Source organism: Alligator mississippiensis, chromosome 1 (assembly GCF_030867095.1).
Source record: "Alligator mississippiensis isolate rAllMis1 chromosome 1, rAllMis1, whole genome shotgun sequence".
In the NCBI taxonomy this organism is placed as follows: Eukaryota; Metazoa; Chordata; order Crocodylia; family Alligatoridae; genus Alligator; species Alligator mississippiensis.
Window position 1 is genome coordinate 112,745,593 of NC_081824.1, and position 17,807 is coordinate 112,763,399.

General features: G+C 44.0%; 1 protein-coding gene across 3 annotated transcripts in view; it reads right to left on the reverse strand.

Annotated features, from left to right (window-relative positions):
- The window catches only part of ARHGAP18 (Rho GTPase activating protein 18), a 175,826-nt gene that overhangs the window by 110,718 nt on the left and 47,301 nt on the right, over nucleotides 1-17,807 (reverse strand). For 2 of the 3 annotated variants that reach the window (XM_019479603.2, XM_006274251.4), the window contains exon 1: nucleotides 9,753-9,971. The exons of the other annotated variant lie outside the window; for it this stretch is intronic. In XM_019479603.2, coding sequence (XP_019335148.1) covers nucleotides 9,753-9,865 — 113 coding nt within the window. In that variant the 5' untranslated portion in view covers nucleotides 9,866-9,971. Of the gene's footprint in view, nucleotides 1-9,752; nucleotides 9,972-17,807 lie in introns of those variants that run through there. 3 annotated transcript variants of the gene reach the window in all.

Consider the following 17,807-nt stretch of genomic DNA (forward strand, 5'->3'; position numbering starts at 1 on the left):
TCCAGTAGACTCTTTGCCATGGTAACCACAGCCCTTGGCTGTCTGGCCATAGTACCCAGGCAGGCGTATCTCCATGCCTAGTAGTGGGAGGCACAGCCCTGCTCCCATGGGTGGAAGCAAAGTGGCTACAGCTCAACCCCACATGGCTACAGCAGCAGTTGCAGCAGTAGTAGCTGCTGCACAAGTTAGAAAGATGGGTGCAGGCAAGACTCTGCTCCTCTTCCCCTTCCCTCCCCACTCTCCCGTGGCCAGCATAATTGCCACACCTGATCCCAGGAACTGTAGCAGCCAGGACAACAGCCCAGGAGCCAGATTGCTAGTCTGTTGCAGTTAGAGGTGCACCGATATATTGGTTGGCTATCGGATCAGCACTAATAAAAGGAGAAATTACATTAAATTGGTTACCAGCTTTATTGCTCATTGTAGCTGATAATTACAGCCATGTGCCACAAATTCCAGTGTGACATGGTAATAAAAAGGGCTAATGTGACCTTTAGATACATAAGCAAAGTAGTGAGTAGGAGTAAGAATTGATTAAACTGACAGTAAAATAAAATATACACTTTCGGCTATTCACATTTTTTAAAAGGATGGGGGGGGGGAAAAAAAATAAAAAATCAGAGATCGGATAGAAAAGCACCACAAAAAAAGTATTCAAAAGGCAGAAAATGCCCCACAGTGAGAGCTTAAAAGAGCTCAATCTGTTTAATCAAAATGTAGATTAAGGAGTAACTTGATAAAAGTATGCGTAACTGGGTACTAAAAGGCTCTTTAAATCTGGGAAAGAAAAAAAAAAGACACAACAAAAACAATGGCTTGAAACTTAAGCCAGAAAATATTGATTGGAAATATGAAGTACACAAATTTAATAGCAGGGGCTATTAACCATAGAACAAGGGTCATGCTGAACTTTCTATTTCTTGCTGTCGTTAAAAAAAACAAACAAACAAACAAAAAATCAAGACTAGATGCCTTTCTGGAAGGTAGAACCTGGCTCAAGCCCAAGTGACTGGGCTCAGAACAACTGGGTAAAAAGGAAGTGCCTGCAATGTAACTGAGCAGACTAGATGTGAAGGCCTCTTGTTGCTTTAAATTGAACAACTATAAAAAGTCTTCTGAAAGCCATAAGCTCTAGATATTCTGTCTGATGTTCTGTTAGCTGAACATCAAACAGACACTCACCTAATAAGACAAAGTCTAGTCATTTTTGGATTTTCCTGCTTTCTTTAAGCAGGAAAATCCAAAGAAAACATGACTTTGTTCAGGTAAATGCAATAAAAATACTTGCATGTACAACTCCTGAAGCCAGAGCACGCATGAGACTATCAAGATCATGTACAATCAGCTCGTGTGTGAAAAATCTTGGTTTTGCCAAGGCAAAAATTTAGGACAAGCCAGAACATGTAAAACACTGGATAATTACTCAGAATGGGAGAATAAGAAACAGGTGAAAAAGGTTAGGTGATGCTGAAGATGAGCAGCAGAGTAAGAAGAGACTGTGAATGACCTCAGGGTATGGAAGGCTCCACAAGCAGAAGTCAGTTGCCATGAATGATCACTGAATTTTCTGGTTCTAAGAGCACAGCACTTTGGCATGAATCCTCAACGTCGGTAAGTATCTCCCGCTGAACTTTAAGCTAACTTGCGTGCAGAGAAGGATGTCTACTGTGAAGAAGTCACTACTCATTGGAGCAAGATAGACAGGGACTTTCCTTGAGGGAGAATTATCCTATTAACTATTGTGTCTTTTTCATTTCCTTGGTTAAGCTATTAAATTGTTCTGATTACAGTGAGTAAATGTTGGACCACCGTGCAAGACTGATTATTCAGAAAATAAGTAAATCTCCATTCTGCATAGATTCATAGATGTTAGGATTGGAAGGGACCTCAATAGATCATCAAGTCCGACCCCCTGCATAAGCAGGAAAGAGTGCGGGGTCTAGATGACCCCAGCTAGATACTCATCTAACCTCCTCTTGAAGACCCCCAGGGTAGGGGAGAGCACCACCTCCCTTGGGAGCCCGTTCCAGACCTTGGCCACTCCAACTGTGAAGAAGTTCTTCCTAATGTCCAATCTAAATCTGCTCTCTGCTAGCTTGTGGCCATTATTTCTTGTAACCCCCGGGGGCGCCTTGGTGAATAAATACTCACCAATTCCCTTCTGTGCCCCCGTGATGAACTTATAGGCAGCCACAAGGTCGCCTCTCAACCTTCTCTTGCGGAGGCTGAAAAGGTCCAGTTTCTCTAGTCTCTCCTCGTAGGGCTTGGTCTGCAGGCCCTTAACCATATGAGTGGCCCTTCTCTGGACCCTCTCCAGGTTATCCGCATCCTTCTTGAAGTGTGGCACCCAGAACTGCACACAGTACTCCAACTGCGGTCTGACTAGCGCCCGATAGAGGGGAAGTATCACCTCCTTGGACCTATTCGTCATGCATCTGCTGATGCACGATAAAGTGCCATTGGCTTTTTTGATGGCTTTGTCACACTGCTGACTCATATTCATCTTGGAGTCCACTAGGACTCCAAGATCCCTTTCCACTTCCGTGCCACCCAGCAGGTCATTCCCTAGGCTGTAGGTGTGCTGGACATTTTTCCTCCCTAGGTGCAGCACTTTGCATTTCTCCTTATTGAACTGCATCCTGTTGTTTTCTGCCCACTTGTCCAACCTGTCCAGGTCTGCTTGTAGTTGTTCCCTGCCCTCCGGCGTGTCCACTTCTCCCCATAGCTTTGTGTCATCTGCAAACTTGGACAGAGTACATTTCACTCCCTCGTCCAAGTCACTGATGAAGACATTAAAGAGTATCGGTCCAAGGACCGAGCCCTACGGGACCCCACTGCCCACACCCTTCCAGATCGAAACCGACCCATCTACCACTACTCTCTGGGTGCGACACTCCAGCCAATTCACCACCCACCGGACTGTGTAGTCATCCAAGTCACAGCCTCTTAACTTGTTCACCAGTATGGGGTGGGATACCATATCGAAGGCCTTCCTGAAGTCTAAGTATATGACATCCACCCCTCCTCCTGTGTCCAGGCGTTTCGTAACCTGGTCATAAAAAGAGACTAGATTGGTCGGGCACGATCTGCCTGCCACGAACCCGTGCTGGTTTCCCCTCAGCATAATTTGTCCTACCGGGCTCTCACAAATGTGAGCCTTGATAATTTTTTCAAAGACTTGTACTTGTACATGTACAACTTGTATTCAGTCCTTCATGGCCAAGCTTGAAACCACTATTTTCAGGTAAGTTATTCTTAATACAAGTCTGCCTCAGAATCAATATGTTGCTCCCTTCTGACTTGTTTCTAAGGAAGACCACACAGCAAGTAAGACTCTTTATGTCACGGTGCTAGCAGAACTGAGAATTGTGCCCCTCTCTAGCAGTTTATATAGGGGAGAAGAGTTTACCAGTGCTACCAGCTGATAAAGGAAGTCCAAAATCCCAAGTGGTAGTCACATGTATTTTGTTGTTAAAGCTCCTGTGTACCCAGATTCCAGATCTTGGATTGCAAGGTCTAACAACATAGGAAAGCGTGAGAAATTCAACAGCAAGGGCCTGGCTGCCAGCCCAAAGATTTTCACATTTGCTCATTTCTCCAAGAAAATATGGTCAGCAGAAGGGCAGTGGTGCTAAGAGAATCAGGGGAGAGACCCAGCCACACAGAATCCCCACGCCCTTTGGGGCTTGGAAGGTTTAAGTGGTTTTGGTGAAGGCAGAAAGACCCTAACCCTGAATGTTTCAAAGTCCAAATAGCTTTTTCCTTCTTCTTTGGGACCTCAGGCAAGCATCAGATAGCAGGAGTGCGCAAGAAGGCTGAGTGACAGCAAATAAACAGTGAGTCAGTACGAAAAGAGGAAGACCCATGAGAAGACTCAGGAACAAAGAGAGGAAGTTTGAGACAGAACCAGAGGGAAACACAGGAGGGCAACTCAGTTGCTACTGTCAAAATGGGGTACAGGGCTAAGAAAAACAAAGGAAAAAAGGACAATATTGACAGAGGAAAAAAAATGGAAGAAAAGAAAACCAGGAGGAGGTCACAACAAATATATTTTTTATTATATCCCTACCTGTTAGCTTGGATGTTTAATTGGATGCAAAATAATTGGATTAATTCAAGGATGCAAGATCCAATTTTTAATTAAACATTTTATTTTCCTAGAGCACAACCATGACCAGTCATACCTGTACTCAGCACTTCAAATATTTGCTCTCCCCCACCCTTCATTATACAGTCTCCATTTCAGCCTTTATCCTTGAAACACTTACATCTGTGCAATCTCTTTTTAGTATGGGAATACACCAATGAGTTCAACTGAACTTTTAGCATACATCACATTTACACATGTGCACAAATGCCTTAGGAATGAGCTACAAAGTAACGCTCTCATGCTTGGGACACTATGAATGATGATAAACAATCAAACTGGTGAAATATCTAAGGTGAAGAGACACACAGAAAAGAGAAAGCAAAGTTTCTGACAGATATACAAGAACACACAAGCAACAGATAGCGTACCTATGCAGTGGCTAGGTGAGGGAATTGGGGGAAAAAAAAAGTGAAAAAGTGTGGACAGAAGGTAGTTGTTAAAATAAACTTTGACATTGGGTCAACTGTCTCTGGTCTCTCTCAAGATTTGGAGGCAAAACTGAACCAGAGTTAGAAACCACCCACAGGTTTTTCTTAAACTATAATAAAGAGAAGAGATTCTAGCAGTTGTTATGGTTACACAGAAGGGAGAATAAAACAGGAATAAACACTGGATTTCTATGCAGTGCAGGAGAAGGATCCAGTATTTCTTTCGGACAAGATCTGCAAAATAATACTCTAGATTGGCAAAAATTAAAACAACCACTATGTAGGCTTTTCTAGAGTTCTGCTTACTGAGACCATGCTAGTACAATCCTTTTCTACAAGAGATACCTAAAAAACTTTGCATGCTTTTCAAGGACCAGCTAGGAACTGCAAAGCAGTATATAATCCTTCACCGACCTGCTGATTTTCAATTTATCTCTGGTAAACTAAGACTTCTCTAAGCTCATGGAGAGTAAACCGACTTAGTTCTATAGTAGTCTTATTTTTGGAGTACAGAATGCATTGGCTCTAGTGCTGCACATTGTGAAACAGATTCCTTAGATGTGTCAGAAAAAATAAGGTTACACTTCTGTAATCTCCAAAAGTTGAAGATCTATTTGAAGTACTAACACAGTGACAGCATCTTCAGCACAGTCAATTATTTTATCATGACTATTTATCAGAAGAGTTGTTTTATTACAGTATAATCACCGATATCTGGGATTGTGATTACACAGCTTCCCAGTGAATGACAGTCCATATCCTGTAGGCTCCAGATGAGTTAAATGTTACCTTCCTAATCTTGAATTGTGATCAAAATATTAAGATAAATATTTAAAATAAATATGTGGGTGCCATATTACAAAGACTGATGTTGTTTGACTAGGATTAGAGCAAAATGCATATAATACTTTCACATCCGCAATAAAATTGCAACTCCTATGGCACAGAACTGGTATATGTATATTGTGGGGCATGATGGAAGCACCCAATTTTCACAGATTTCAAAGCTGTGCTGATGTTGGAATGTCCTGCACTACTAGGCTCTATTCCTACACAACCAGCAATGACAACTAGAAGCAGAGCTGCCCAAAGAATATAAATCCTTCCCTTGAGGAGTGTTATGTTTTTGAAAACACTTGTCTCTAATCAAGATAAAATGTCAATCATGAGTTTTTCTTCTCATGGAAAGAAATGTGAAGAAAAAACAGTTATATTTCCAGAGAACTGAAATGAGATTTTTTGGCCTACCAGTTGCCTGCCCAGAGTTCATGCTCATTTCACCTACCCCAGAGCCCAGCTGCTTGTGTGCTTCTCCAAGAGCCAGGCTAGGAAAGAAAGCCAGGGGGGTCAAGAGCTTGGGCTCCCAGGCCCCTGAACCCACTGGAAGGCTTTTCTCAGTGTCCTGGCAACCGGGCTGCAGGGGTAGGTAGAGTCCCCCCCATCCTGGTTCCACTTTCCAGCCGCATGCCTTGAAGGCTCTTATCAATTTTGCTTTCTCTTTGCAGGCAGCCTTCCAAGCAGGTGACTGTCATTTCAACTGTCCTACCAGAAATACTGACTTTTTTTTGGAAAGAAACTGAAATTTCTTTGGATGACATTGACTCAAAGCATCTTGGAAAGAGTTTACCTGGCCTTTAGCATATAGTCCATCTGTCTGCCTGCAAAACATGAGAAACGATTTCTCACAAAGAATGAGATTTACGTGGAGTTACTCCCAAACAAGATAACGTACAACAAATAAGTGTCAAAATCTGGCCTCAAGTAAGCAGCACGTAGCAAAGTCATGACTTTCAAAAGTTGAGCCAAATTATGTCCAGGTATGTAAAGGGTTCTATTTAATGAACCAGTCATCCATCTCTATTTCATTTAGGAGTTTGAGAGGAAGATGGAGTGATGTCTTATAGTATGCAGCTGAAGAAATATTTTTTAATTAATTACACACAATATGCATGAATTTAAAATATGCAAGTAACTGCATAAGTCTATGTATTTATACACTATTTGATTTCATAAAAGGCATTTTATGCAGCCAGCTCGCATGATGCCTATTCACCATGTGGAAGATACAAAATGGGCTTAAGCAGCATTTAGCAGTTCACAGATCCTGTACTAATATTATCTGTTAGGGTGCATTTCATTTATAATCCTCAGTGAACATAGAAACCCATTAATTGGCAAGCCCATATATAGTACCAATGTGATTATTATCTACAGCACTTTGAGATCCTCAGGTAAAGGTTATTATTGTCATGCAAATGATCATTACTCCTGGGCGTGCTCAATCCCTTGCTGCTGTTCTCATACACCAGGTTGTTTCAAAAAGCAGAATAACACATTTTTTGTTCCACATGTTCATGCCTAGATCTTAATCATCCCTAGATTTAGTTCCTAAAATTGAGGGTATTAGCAGCTTCCTAAACCAAGCTCTCTGCTTGCTTGGTTTAAGTATACTGCACGATATGTAAACCCTAGCTAATCAAATGTTTCGACAATGCATGTTTTGGAAAGGTGACTTGGATATATTCAAACTGCACTGTAGAAATTAAATTTTTCTTCCACATTCAGAAAGAAGTTCAGTTTGGCTGGGCCTCCTATCAGCTCACATGAACAGGGCTGCAAAGCCATGGTCTGTTTGCAGCAATTCCCCCCATTCTATTGAATCCCTGCTGTGGCTCAACCAGGGAATCAAAGGTAAAGAGAAGTGACCTAGAGATTGACCTCTCTTTGCATTTCATTCCTTCTCCACCCCTTTCTTACCTTCCCAGATGGATCTCTCCATGAGAAATCCTTCTGACCTCACTCAAATTATTGCAGGTGGTAACTCCTCCTACAAATTACCCACTTGAGGAAACCAGCATTTAGAAGCAGCTACCAATTACAGGTAGTGAGTGACCACATGGGAATGCTGCTCCTCAGCTAGCTCTGTTACCATGGGAAACAGAGTGAAGGCCTTGATACTGTGCTCATAAACCCTGGGCCTCTGTAGGCTACAAATAACTGTAGGTAAAAAGAATCCACCAGCCAGAGGAAAACAAATCAAAGCAGAATTGTTTGCCCCATTCAGAAGGCTTCCCTAGGCAGGCTTTCTCTTCCTGTCCTCCCTGTCTTTTGAAGAGGTGTACAAGTCTAAACATCCATGAAGGATGAGGATCCCTCCTGATTTAGTGCTGGTGAGTTTCACAATCTTCCATCATCCCAAGAAGGGATGCTCCTCCCCTGGCAATCTGTTGCACTACAAATACCTTTGTCTCCATGTTCACTAGTTCTAGGCCCTCACCCATGTTCCCAAGTAGAAGTGAAACTGGCTCCTTGCAGCCATTGATGCGAATCAAACCTGCAGTATCTCTCAGGCCCCTGTTCAAACAATATACCTAAAATCAATGAAGAAGAAAGGATATTCAAAACAAGGGAAGGGTGAAAATGGTTTTCTTGCCATTTGTCTACCTAAAAACTGTTATTTGATAACAGAGACAAACTGCAACTGCTGTGGTAAATTAAACAAATGTACTATTAATTTAACTTCATTTGCTAAGTGGGACTATTGATACTAATGAGGAAAGGGAGGGATAGCCTCATGTTTTAAAGCACTGGACAAGGACTTCCAGTTCAGCTCCTGACTCAGCTGCAGACTATGCAAGTACAAGTCATTTCATACCCTACCCCTCACCCCCATTTGTTAACATCTCTGCAAATGCCTTAAGTAATGAAATCCTATCACCACTTTTAATAACCATTTCTCTGCAGAGACTGTCAAGAACTGAATTAACTATGGATGGGGAACTCATCTTCCTCTGTGGAATAAGGGGGCTAATATAGTTAAGTTTGCCTCATGCTAATCCATTTCATGTAGTGATCAGAGGTCCACATTCAGGTCAATCAGACCCTTTTGCAGTGCATCAGTTGTATTTTTTTTGGCAAAAATGAATTAAGAGAATGTTTTATCCTCTTTTCCAGAACTATAACCCACTTACCTCACATGCTTCAAAAAGCAAAACAGCAAAATGTGTAAAAGTCATGGGACAGTACAATAGTTAATAAATGGGAGCTGACCCAAAGAAATACTGTGCAGTAGCTGCCAGTGGTAGTTGCTCATGCAAAGCTCTTCTCACATACAGGCACTAAATGCACTCAAGGCATTGTATCTCTGAGTAATGCACACTGAAGAACTAATTGAGTTATAATGGCATTCATTTATTTTCAAACTCGAAGCCTTTTCAACTAGATGTCTTGGCAGCAGCCAGTATTTACTATTTACAATACGATGAGGCATTAAGTGTTCGCTAAGTAAGTGCGGAGGTCATTAGGGGAAGGAAAAAAAAACAGTTTGGAAAGAAAGAACAAAGTACACAGAAAGAGGAAGGCTATTCGCACCTCAGTGATCATGAAAAACGAGTCCTTTCTTGCCTTGTAAAGCAGTTTAATATTAACCACATCACCTTTTCTCAGGAAGCAGCAGCTTTGGTAAGATAAATAAAACTTACTGTAATGGCAAGTAGGAAAAAAAATCGCTAATAGTGACTTGGGTCCAACTCTTTCCCCCACCCCCATCCCCTAAAGTAACACAGCAGTTGTTATGCTCAGAAACTAAGATCAGAATAAGTATTGCTGCTTCACTCTTCAACAGATGCTGCTTTTTATGCAGTATGATTTTATTTTCTGACAAAACAAGGGCTCCTTCAATAGAAGGCTCACATTTGGCATGGCCGCTGCGGTCACTTGATGCATGTGTATTAGGAGCTGTGCAGAATGGGATTGATCAGACTATGGACCGCAAAATAACACTCTGCTCTCCTAACAAATGTGAGGGTGACATTCCAGAGATACATTCCTTTTCCTCAAGGGACTGGTTAACTAACCTGAAACTCGAGTTATAATTGTTGCTCCGTCAGCCATACGAAAGAAGATTTGCCATTAAAGATTTCAACATGGGGGGGGGTGTTCCTGTACCAGGGCTGAAAATGCACCTGTCAGCAGTGCCCCCCTCCCCCGCATTTAGTTACAGGCGGTAATTTCTGACGTTTACTGAGCTTTGATCATCTGATCTGTCGAACGCTGGGACAGCGTCGTGCTACGTCACAATCGCAGTGTAGCAGCTTCTCCCCCCTGCTCACACCACCTCCAAGTTGCTCGTTTTCCCAGAGCAGGTGAAGTTTACCCCCTGCTCCGCAGCTTACCTTGCGGGGCAAGTCTCTTCGCCCTCTTTAGTCTGATTCCTTGCCGCCTCATTGGTGCCACTGGGGTGGTAAGCCGTTAAAACAACTCCTTGGGAACCAGACAGCCAGTTCATGGTGCAAGCGGCAGCATAATTTCCGAAGCTACTAATGAAGTTCCTGCCTCGCCTGGCAACTCAACTCATTAGTATCAACCAACTCCTCCTCTGAAGATCAGGGAAACAAAGAAGGAGGGGAGGAGTTTATTTATGTGAAATGCTTCCTGTATCTCCAATGAGACTCTGAGGCATAAGCTTTTCTTGCAGTGTTTGACTGTTTCCACGTTCAATTGCTTAAGCATCAGAGTCAGACGCATGCAGCTAATCGGTACAAATAAGTTTATTCATAGACAAATGCTTTTTTCCAGGAAAAGGATCGTTTTGGGTTTTTTCCTCCCAGCTCCTGCTTCCAGCTGATTTATCCTGGCTTGTTTTGTGCAGCAGGAGTTACAGATTTCCTTTCTCTTGGTGACCGGAATCAGAATTTTCTGAAGACACCCAGCTGAATTCAACTACACGGAGTAGAGCAGAGAAACAACACTGGAGAGATGATATATGCTCACATATATGCTAGCATATGCTCAATAATGACTGCCCAGCTCTCCAAGCTACAGCAGATTCTGTTTTTGTGAGTTGGAGACTGACAAACTTACACACCAAGCTTTTTCCACCAAAATGAAAGTATGTGTATACAATGGTAACAATGAAATATGTTATATTATGGTAGCATCCAAAAATCCCAATGAGGATACAAACACTATTATGATAGGGACTGGGCAGACTCACAAATTAAAAAATCCCTGCCTATAATCTTCAAACCCTAATCATACAAACATTCTACTGCTATGAAGAATCCTATTCACTTCAATGTGATGGCTAACTTTATTGAAATAAATAAAGTTACTCATATGCTTAACTGGTTGCATGATCAGGGCCTATTTTACGACTAGATTCAGCTGAGTAGTGTAGCAAATGCAGCATGAAGAGAGAAGAGTGAGAATACAGCATTTCCAAAGGATAGAAATGCGTGTATCCCAAAGGCTCTGAATCACTTAAGATGCTTCTATGAAATGTACAGCTATTAGAAAGTAATGACAGCAGTGCCCACCAGCATTCAAATTAAACTTTAATTTTAAAAGCATGAATGGAACATTACACTCAAGAATCAAAAGACACATTCAATTGATAGATCCCAGTCATGTCTGCAAAATGTGCTTGTTATTCCAGGTATCACCTAATAAAACTATAGATGAAAGAGATAAGAAGAAAGACATATTTTTCCATTTTTCTTCTACTTTTTTTCGTGCACAGTCCATTTCCCTGACTCATTGTAGACAATTTCTCCTGTTACTTCTTTACCTGTTTTATCCACAAGATATTCTGTTTGTTTTTTTAAATAGAAAAATATTATTATAAGACTATGGTAACTAGAAGAGAGAAATAAGGGCAGGTTCTCTGTCCCCACTACAATCAAGTAGCCAAGGTGGTGCTCTGAATTGCACTGAGTGCCGATGTCCTTGGCCAGACTCCTGTCCTCTGTCTCCCAGTATCAAGAGCTGGGAGGTGAGGTGAACTGGTAGTGTGGCCCTACTATGTCCATGAATTCTCAAGCAATCACACATATCACCTTTTCAGTTGCTTTGTGCTGAACACACCAGAACAAAACAGCTAGAAGTGAGACCATGGTCTAAGGGAGACAGTTCAAGATTATGTTTTGCACAGCACCCATAATGTATCCCTGTAAGCACTGCTTATGTATTCAGTGCTTAGGATTCATATATGCCTTACATTTACAGAACTTTATGTTGCGTCTGAATTATGGTTGATGTGCACCATTAATGAATTACTTGGATTCTGCATTATCATAACTTCTGAATCACCTTGTTTCTTAAAAAAAAAAATCAAAAGTTCTTCCAATGAAATGAATGTTTCTGTGTGTAGATATAATACAGTGCACAATGTAAATATCAAACAAGTGCAGTGTAATGTGAGCTATTTGCCAGCATGCAAATACATAAACATCTGACCCTTCTTTTAAATCAAGGAGCACACATTGAAATAAGCCTACTATAAATGGCAAAGGGTAGTCCCTTTATTTTTCTGCCTGCCCAGTCTTCAGAATGGAGTGGTCACCAAGGGACACCCCAACAATTTTGACCTGTAACCACTTTTAAATGATTCTCAGCTATTATCCTAATGCCTTGCCCTTATGTGTGAACACTGGGAGAGTCACCAAGCAAGATCAGCCTGTCCTTCAGAGCTAGTTCTGAACACATATGCTATATATAGCCATTGATTTGGCAGAGTTAACTAGTGATATCCTTGACCTCACTAAAGCTAATAACAGTTTTGCCAGTGAATAGAGTGGAGCCAAATCTTAAACCAATGGATCCCTGGTTGGAGGGGAGGCAGTTACAGAATACCCAGCTGGATGTTCCATCAATGTTGGAGAGGGAGTAGAAACCCCATGGAATTGGGAGAGGTCTCTGATTACAGAGCCATAGGAATCTTAACCAAGCTTTGCTAGGCCAAAAATTGCAGAGGTTCCTTTAGTTTAGTTAAACCAGCCAGGGCCACCTTCTGCCTTGGCTGTAGGTGCCATCTTTTCAGATAACACACCCCAATAGATACTAAGCACCTTTTAATTTTTTTTGGAAGATGCATTAAAGAAAAAAATAACTGGCTTTTCAGAGAACCGGGTGGCAGCAACAGCTACAGGAACCAAGCCTGCTGCCAGCCCCGTGTGCCAGATGGGGGGCCACATCAGGCCCAGCCCAAGGCACTGGGGTCCAGGGCCATGTGTTAGGTCCAACCCCTTGTGCCAGACTGACCCTGCACACCTGGTCCAGGACCACATGCCAACCCAATCCTGCATGCTAGGTCTAGGGCCAGCATATGGGGTCTAATCCTGTGCACCAGCCTGATGCCACGTGCCAGGCCTGGGCCCAAGTGCCAGGTCCCAGCCATCATTCTGGTTCCATCTGTGGATCAACATTGTGTATCAGCTCAATGTAGCATATGGAGGTCATATCATCTGGATGGAGGGCTCCACACAGGTTTGGAAATTTGGCAATGGGAAGAACGGTAATAGCATTAATTGCCACTGCTCCCCTGATAAAGTTTCCAGATTCATGGAGTCATTTCTCATATATAATGCACATCCTGATTTTCACAAGCTAGGTTTGAGTGGAAGGGGGAAAAAAGAAATGTGTTATATATGAGAAAATACAGTATGTGCAGCATGTGCCAGGCCCCAGGGGCTGCTATGATGCCCCTTGGTAGCCACGCAGCTCCTGCTGTACTTCAGCTCCAGGGTACCCTCCTTCCCTTGCCTGCCACAACTTTGCTGGAATTATTAAAATGTGAAAAGGGAGCCTGTTCAAGGGTCCTAGAGCAAACCCTAGTCCGTCTGACCACCAGCCGATCCCTCTCATATCTTGCTGGTAATCCAGCACTTACTGTAGAAGTGCCGTCCTGGCCCATCTGTGCCTCCAGGCTGCCTGTTGTCTTATGGGCTATTTGTGGCCTATGACCTTCCCTGTAGCCACCCCTAAGCCTCACAGAAGTTGCTGTTAAATCATTCCTCCTTGTTGAGGCTTCAGTCTTCATGGCTTCCACCACTTTCCTCTTGCTGGGCCCTCTAGCTGAGGAAAGTGTACTGTACTGTACACTCCCTCCCTCCCACTGTACTGGACCTGACTTCTAGCTTTTGTTTTCCCTGTTTTGGCTGTGGGCCCTTGGCCCTGGTGTTTGCCCCTCTTGGGCACTGGGCACACTGGCCTTGCCTCCGCCATGCTCAGCAACTACTGGGACCTCTTTCACCCTAATATTCCCAACTCAGTCCACTGGTTTAAACTATAACAAAGGAATAAGATCTCTGGCTATACCACAAACTCCATACTGGGTCTGAACATAAACATCAGTTCCATGGCTATACCACAGAACTCCCCCGTACCCTGAGCCATATTCCCTTGCAAGTCAGCAGCATCCTACTTGCATTCCCCCAGGGCAGCCCAGGTATCTGCCAGGGACTCCCCTGCAGCTTGCAGGGCCAGACTGCCCATCCTGGCTCAGGCCCTGGGTTTATATACTCCCTAAACCCGGTCTTCTTTCAGTCAAGTGACTTCCACAGCCACCCACAGGAGTTCTCATTCTAGGCTTAATGAACAGCCTGCCTTTCCTCCTGCAGCTAACCCCTGCTCAGCTGCCTGGGCTCCCTCTGCTGCAGTTTCCCACTTTAACAGGACCTCTAAGCTCCGTGTTACAGTATGTATGCCTGCATACAGCTTTCCTTCATCCTTTTACTGCTGCTTGCACAAGGGCTGGGGAACTGGCTGAAATAAGAAGGGGGACTGAGGGTAGGAAGAGCTGTTGGTTAAAAATTGACTCCTTTCCCCCCCAAATCTAAAACAAAATGTGTGTGTAAGAGGGATTTGTATTAGTTTTGGTTTTGGTAACAAAATCAGAATTAAACTTTTAATTAAAAAACTGAAATCACTTCTGGAATGACTGTTTCAGTAATACAATAAATAGGAGAAAAAAAGTGGGGGTGAGGGGCAGGAGAAGAGAACCATTTTAAGTCATTTCCTCCCCCACCCCCCATTCTTCCACTAGCTCTGCTAAGGGAGAACTGCATTGCCAACCCTCAGAGGAGAGCAAAGGTCCTCTGGGAGTGCCCAGTGCCTCAAAAGAGATAGGGGCAAGTGAAAGCAGGGCCATGACTCTACCTTACAATCAGACTGGACAAGTTATCGGCATACATGCAAACACACACACACCTAAAAAATGGTGTGATGCCATTGGGTGTATTGTAACTGTGAAAATACTCCATACTGCTCTCCATGGCATTATGCAGCAATGCAAACAATCTGCATGATACAAAATGGTGCCTGGTTACACACACCCACCCTCCCTCCCTCCCTCAGCTGACTTCATAAGAGTTGTGCAGTTTTCTAGGAGACCATAAACTATAGTCTTATTAATGTATGTCACCGCATGAACCATATCTTATCTTTGACCACTGCTCTCTTTGGTAAAAGAGACACAGGAAAGTTTACTGAGAACAAAGCTTTGAAAAATAAAATATGAATAGTAGGGTCTTTAGGACCTGGTAGAGTTTAAGTCTTCAGGTAATCAACTGCAAGCCAAGTATTTCATTATGAAACACCCTGTAAAGAGTAAATAAATATAATAGCAAAAATATTTAAAAACACTGAATTTCAAAAGAGTGTGCTTCACATATTGGAGCTGAGGTGCTCTCAGATTAAAATATAAACTGCCTTTTCTTTTTTAAAGCATTATGAAAGACCCCATTTTTAAGGCACAACAGGCTGCCCTGCCTCGGAGAAAAACATGCAGAAATCAGGTGTGGCCAATGTAGTGTCACTAGGGACTACTCAAATAAAGTTATACTACAAATGGAAAAGAAAGAAGGCAGCCAAAGAAGAATATTCATACTCCAGAGCAGGGGTGCAAAACCCTCTACCTGCAGTCAGAGGAGCCACGTTATGCAGCCCACAGGGCTCCCAACTAGTACAAAAATGTAGTGGTGGAGGAGCTGTGGTAGCAATTGCTGCTCCCCAGTTTCCAGATCTGTGGGAAACCCTGCAGGCTGGATAACGTGAACCTGAGTGCAATATATTCAGTACACAGGGCCCAGTGGAGACACTCCAGGACCTGATCCCAGATCATTGGGCTGGACGCCCAATCCCAACGTGCTAGGCTGGACTGAGGCAATGTGGGGCACGTTGGGCAGAGCTGAAACAGTGTGGGGCCCAATCCTATAGGGACAGCACAGGATCTGATCTTGGTCCCTAGGGCCCATTCTGGTCCATGAACCAGCCCCATATCTTCAGAGCTAGAAGATGAAGCACAAGGGGTCTACAGCATAAAAGAAAAGAGAATGGGTTGGCAAAATAAACAGAGTGAGTTAAAACAGATCAAACAAAGTCAGAAGAAATTTGTGTAAACAGGTTGCAAAGGAAGGAAAAACAGAAATATAAGAAAGTAGATCTATTACTAAAGGAAGATGGGAATTACATAAATGATGCCTCAAAAGTAATAGAGATGCTGACTCCCCTCTCAAAATAAATAAGTTTGATAGATTCATAGATTCATAGATGTTAGGGTCAGAAGGGACCTCAACAGATCATCGAGTCCGACCCCCTGCATAGGCAGGAAAGAGTGCTGGGTTTAGATGACCCCAGGTAGATACTCATCTAACCTCCTCTTGAAGACCCCCAGGGTAGAGGAGAGCACCACCTCCCTTGGGAGCCCGTTCCAGACCTTGGCCACTCCAACTGTGAAGAAGTTCTTCCTAATGTCCAATCTAAATCTGCTCTCTGCTAGCTTGTGGCCATTATTTCTTGTAACCCCTGGGGGCGCCTTCGTGAATAAATACTCACCAATTCCCTTCTGTGCCCCCCGTGATGAACTTATAGGCAGCCACAAGGTCGCCTCTCAACCTTCTCTTGCGGAAGCTGAAAAGGTCCACTTTCTCTAGTCTCTCCTTGTAGGGCTTGGTCTGCAGGCCCTTAACCATACGAGTGGCCCTTCTCTGGACCCTCTCCAGGTTATCTGCATCCCTCTTGAATTACGGCGCCCAGAATTGCACGCAGTACTCCAACTGCGGTCTGACCAGTGCCCGATAGAGGGGAAGTATCACCTCCTTGGACCTATTCGTCATGCATCTGCTGATGCATGATAAAGTGCCATTGGCTTTTCTGATGGCTTCGTCACACTGCCGACTCATGTTCATCTTAGAGTCCACTAGGACTCCAAGATCCCTTTCCACTTCCGTGCCACCCAGCAGGTCATTCCCTAGGCTGTAGGTGTGCTGGACATTTTTCCTCCCTAGGTGCAGCACTTTGCATTTCTCCTTGTTGAACTGCATCCTGTTGTTTTCTGCCCACTTGTCCAACCTGTCCAGGTCTGCCTGCAGCTGTTCCCTGCCCTCCGGCATGTCCACCTCTCCCCATAGCTTTGTGTCATCTGCAAACTTGGACAGAGTACACTTCACTCCCTCGTCCAAGTCGCTGATGAAGACATTAAAGAGTATCAGCCCAAAGACCGAGCCCTGCGGGACCCCACTGCCCACACCCTTCCAAGTCGAAGCCGACCCATCCACCACGACTCTCTGGGTGCGACACTCCAGCCAATTTGCCACCCACCGGACTGTGTAGTCATCCAAGTCACAACCTCTTAACTTGTTCACCAGTATGGGGTGGGATACCGTATCGAAGGCCTTCCTGAAGTCTAAGTATACGACATCCACCCCTCCTCCTGTGTCCAGGCGTTTCGTAACCTGGTCATAAAAAGAAACTAGATTGGTCGGGCACGATCTGCCTGCCACAGACCCGTGCTGGTTTCCCCTCAGCATAATTTGTCCTGCCAGGCTCTCTCATATGTGAGCCTTGATAATTTTTTCAAAGACTTTGCCAAGGATGGAGGTGAGACTGACTGGCCTATAGTTGCCCGGGTCCTCCTTCCTCCCCTTCTTGAAGATGGGGACCACATTGGCCCTTTTCCAGTCCTCTGGGACTTGACCCGTGCACCACGAGCGTTCGAATATTCCCGCCAGTGGCTCTGCAATGATGTCGGCCAGTGCCTTCAGCACCCTCGGATGGAGCTCATCCGGGCCTGCCGACTTAAAGGCATCCAGTTCTTCCAAGTGACTCTGCACCATCTCAGGGTCTATGCATGGAAGTCTGGCGCCTTGCTGCTGCCTCTCTAGAACCCCAGTGAGAGACTTGTCGTGCCCCTCGCTTAGGAACACTGAGGCAAAGAACTCGTTGAGGAGTTCAGCCTTGTCCCCCCTGTCCGTCACCAATTGTTTCTGCCCATTTAGCAGGGGTCCTATTCCTCCCTGGGCCTTCCTTTTACTCCCTATATATCTAAAAAACAATTTCTTGTTGTCCTTTACTTGGGATGCTATCCTCAGCTCCATGGTAGCTTTGGCCCGTCTAACTGCCTCCCTACAAGCACGAGCAGAGGAGGTATATTCGTCTTTGGTGATCTCTCC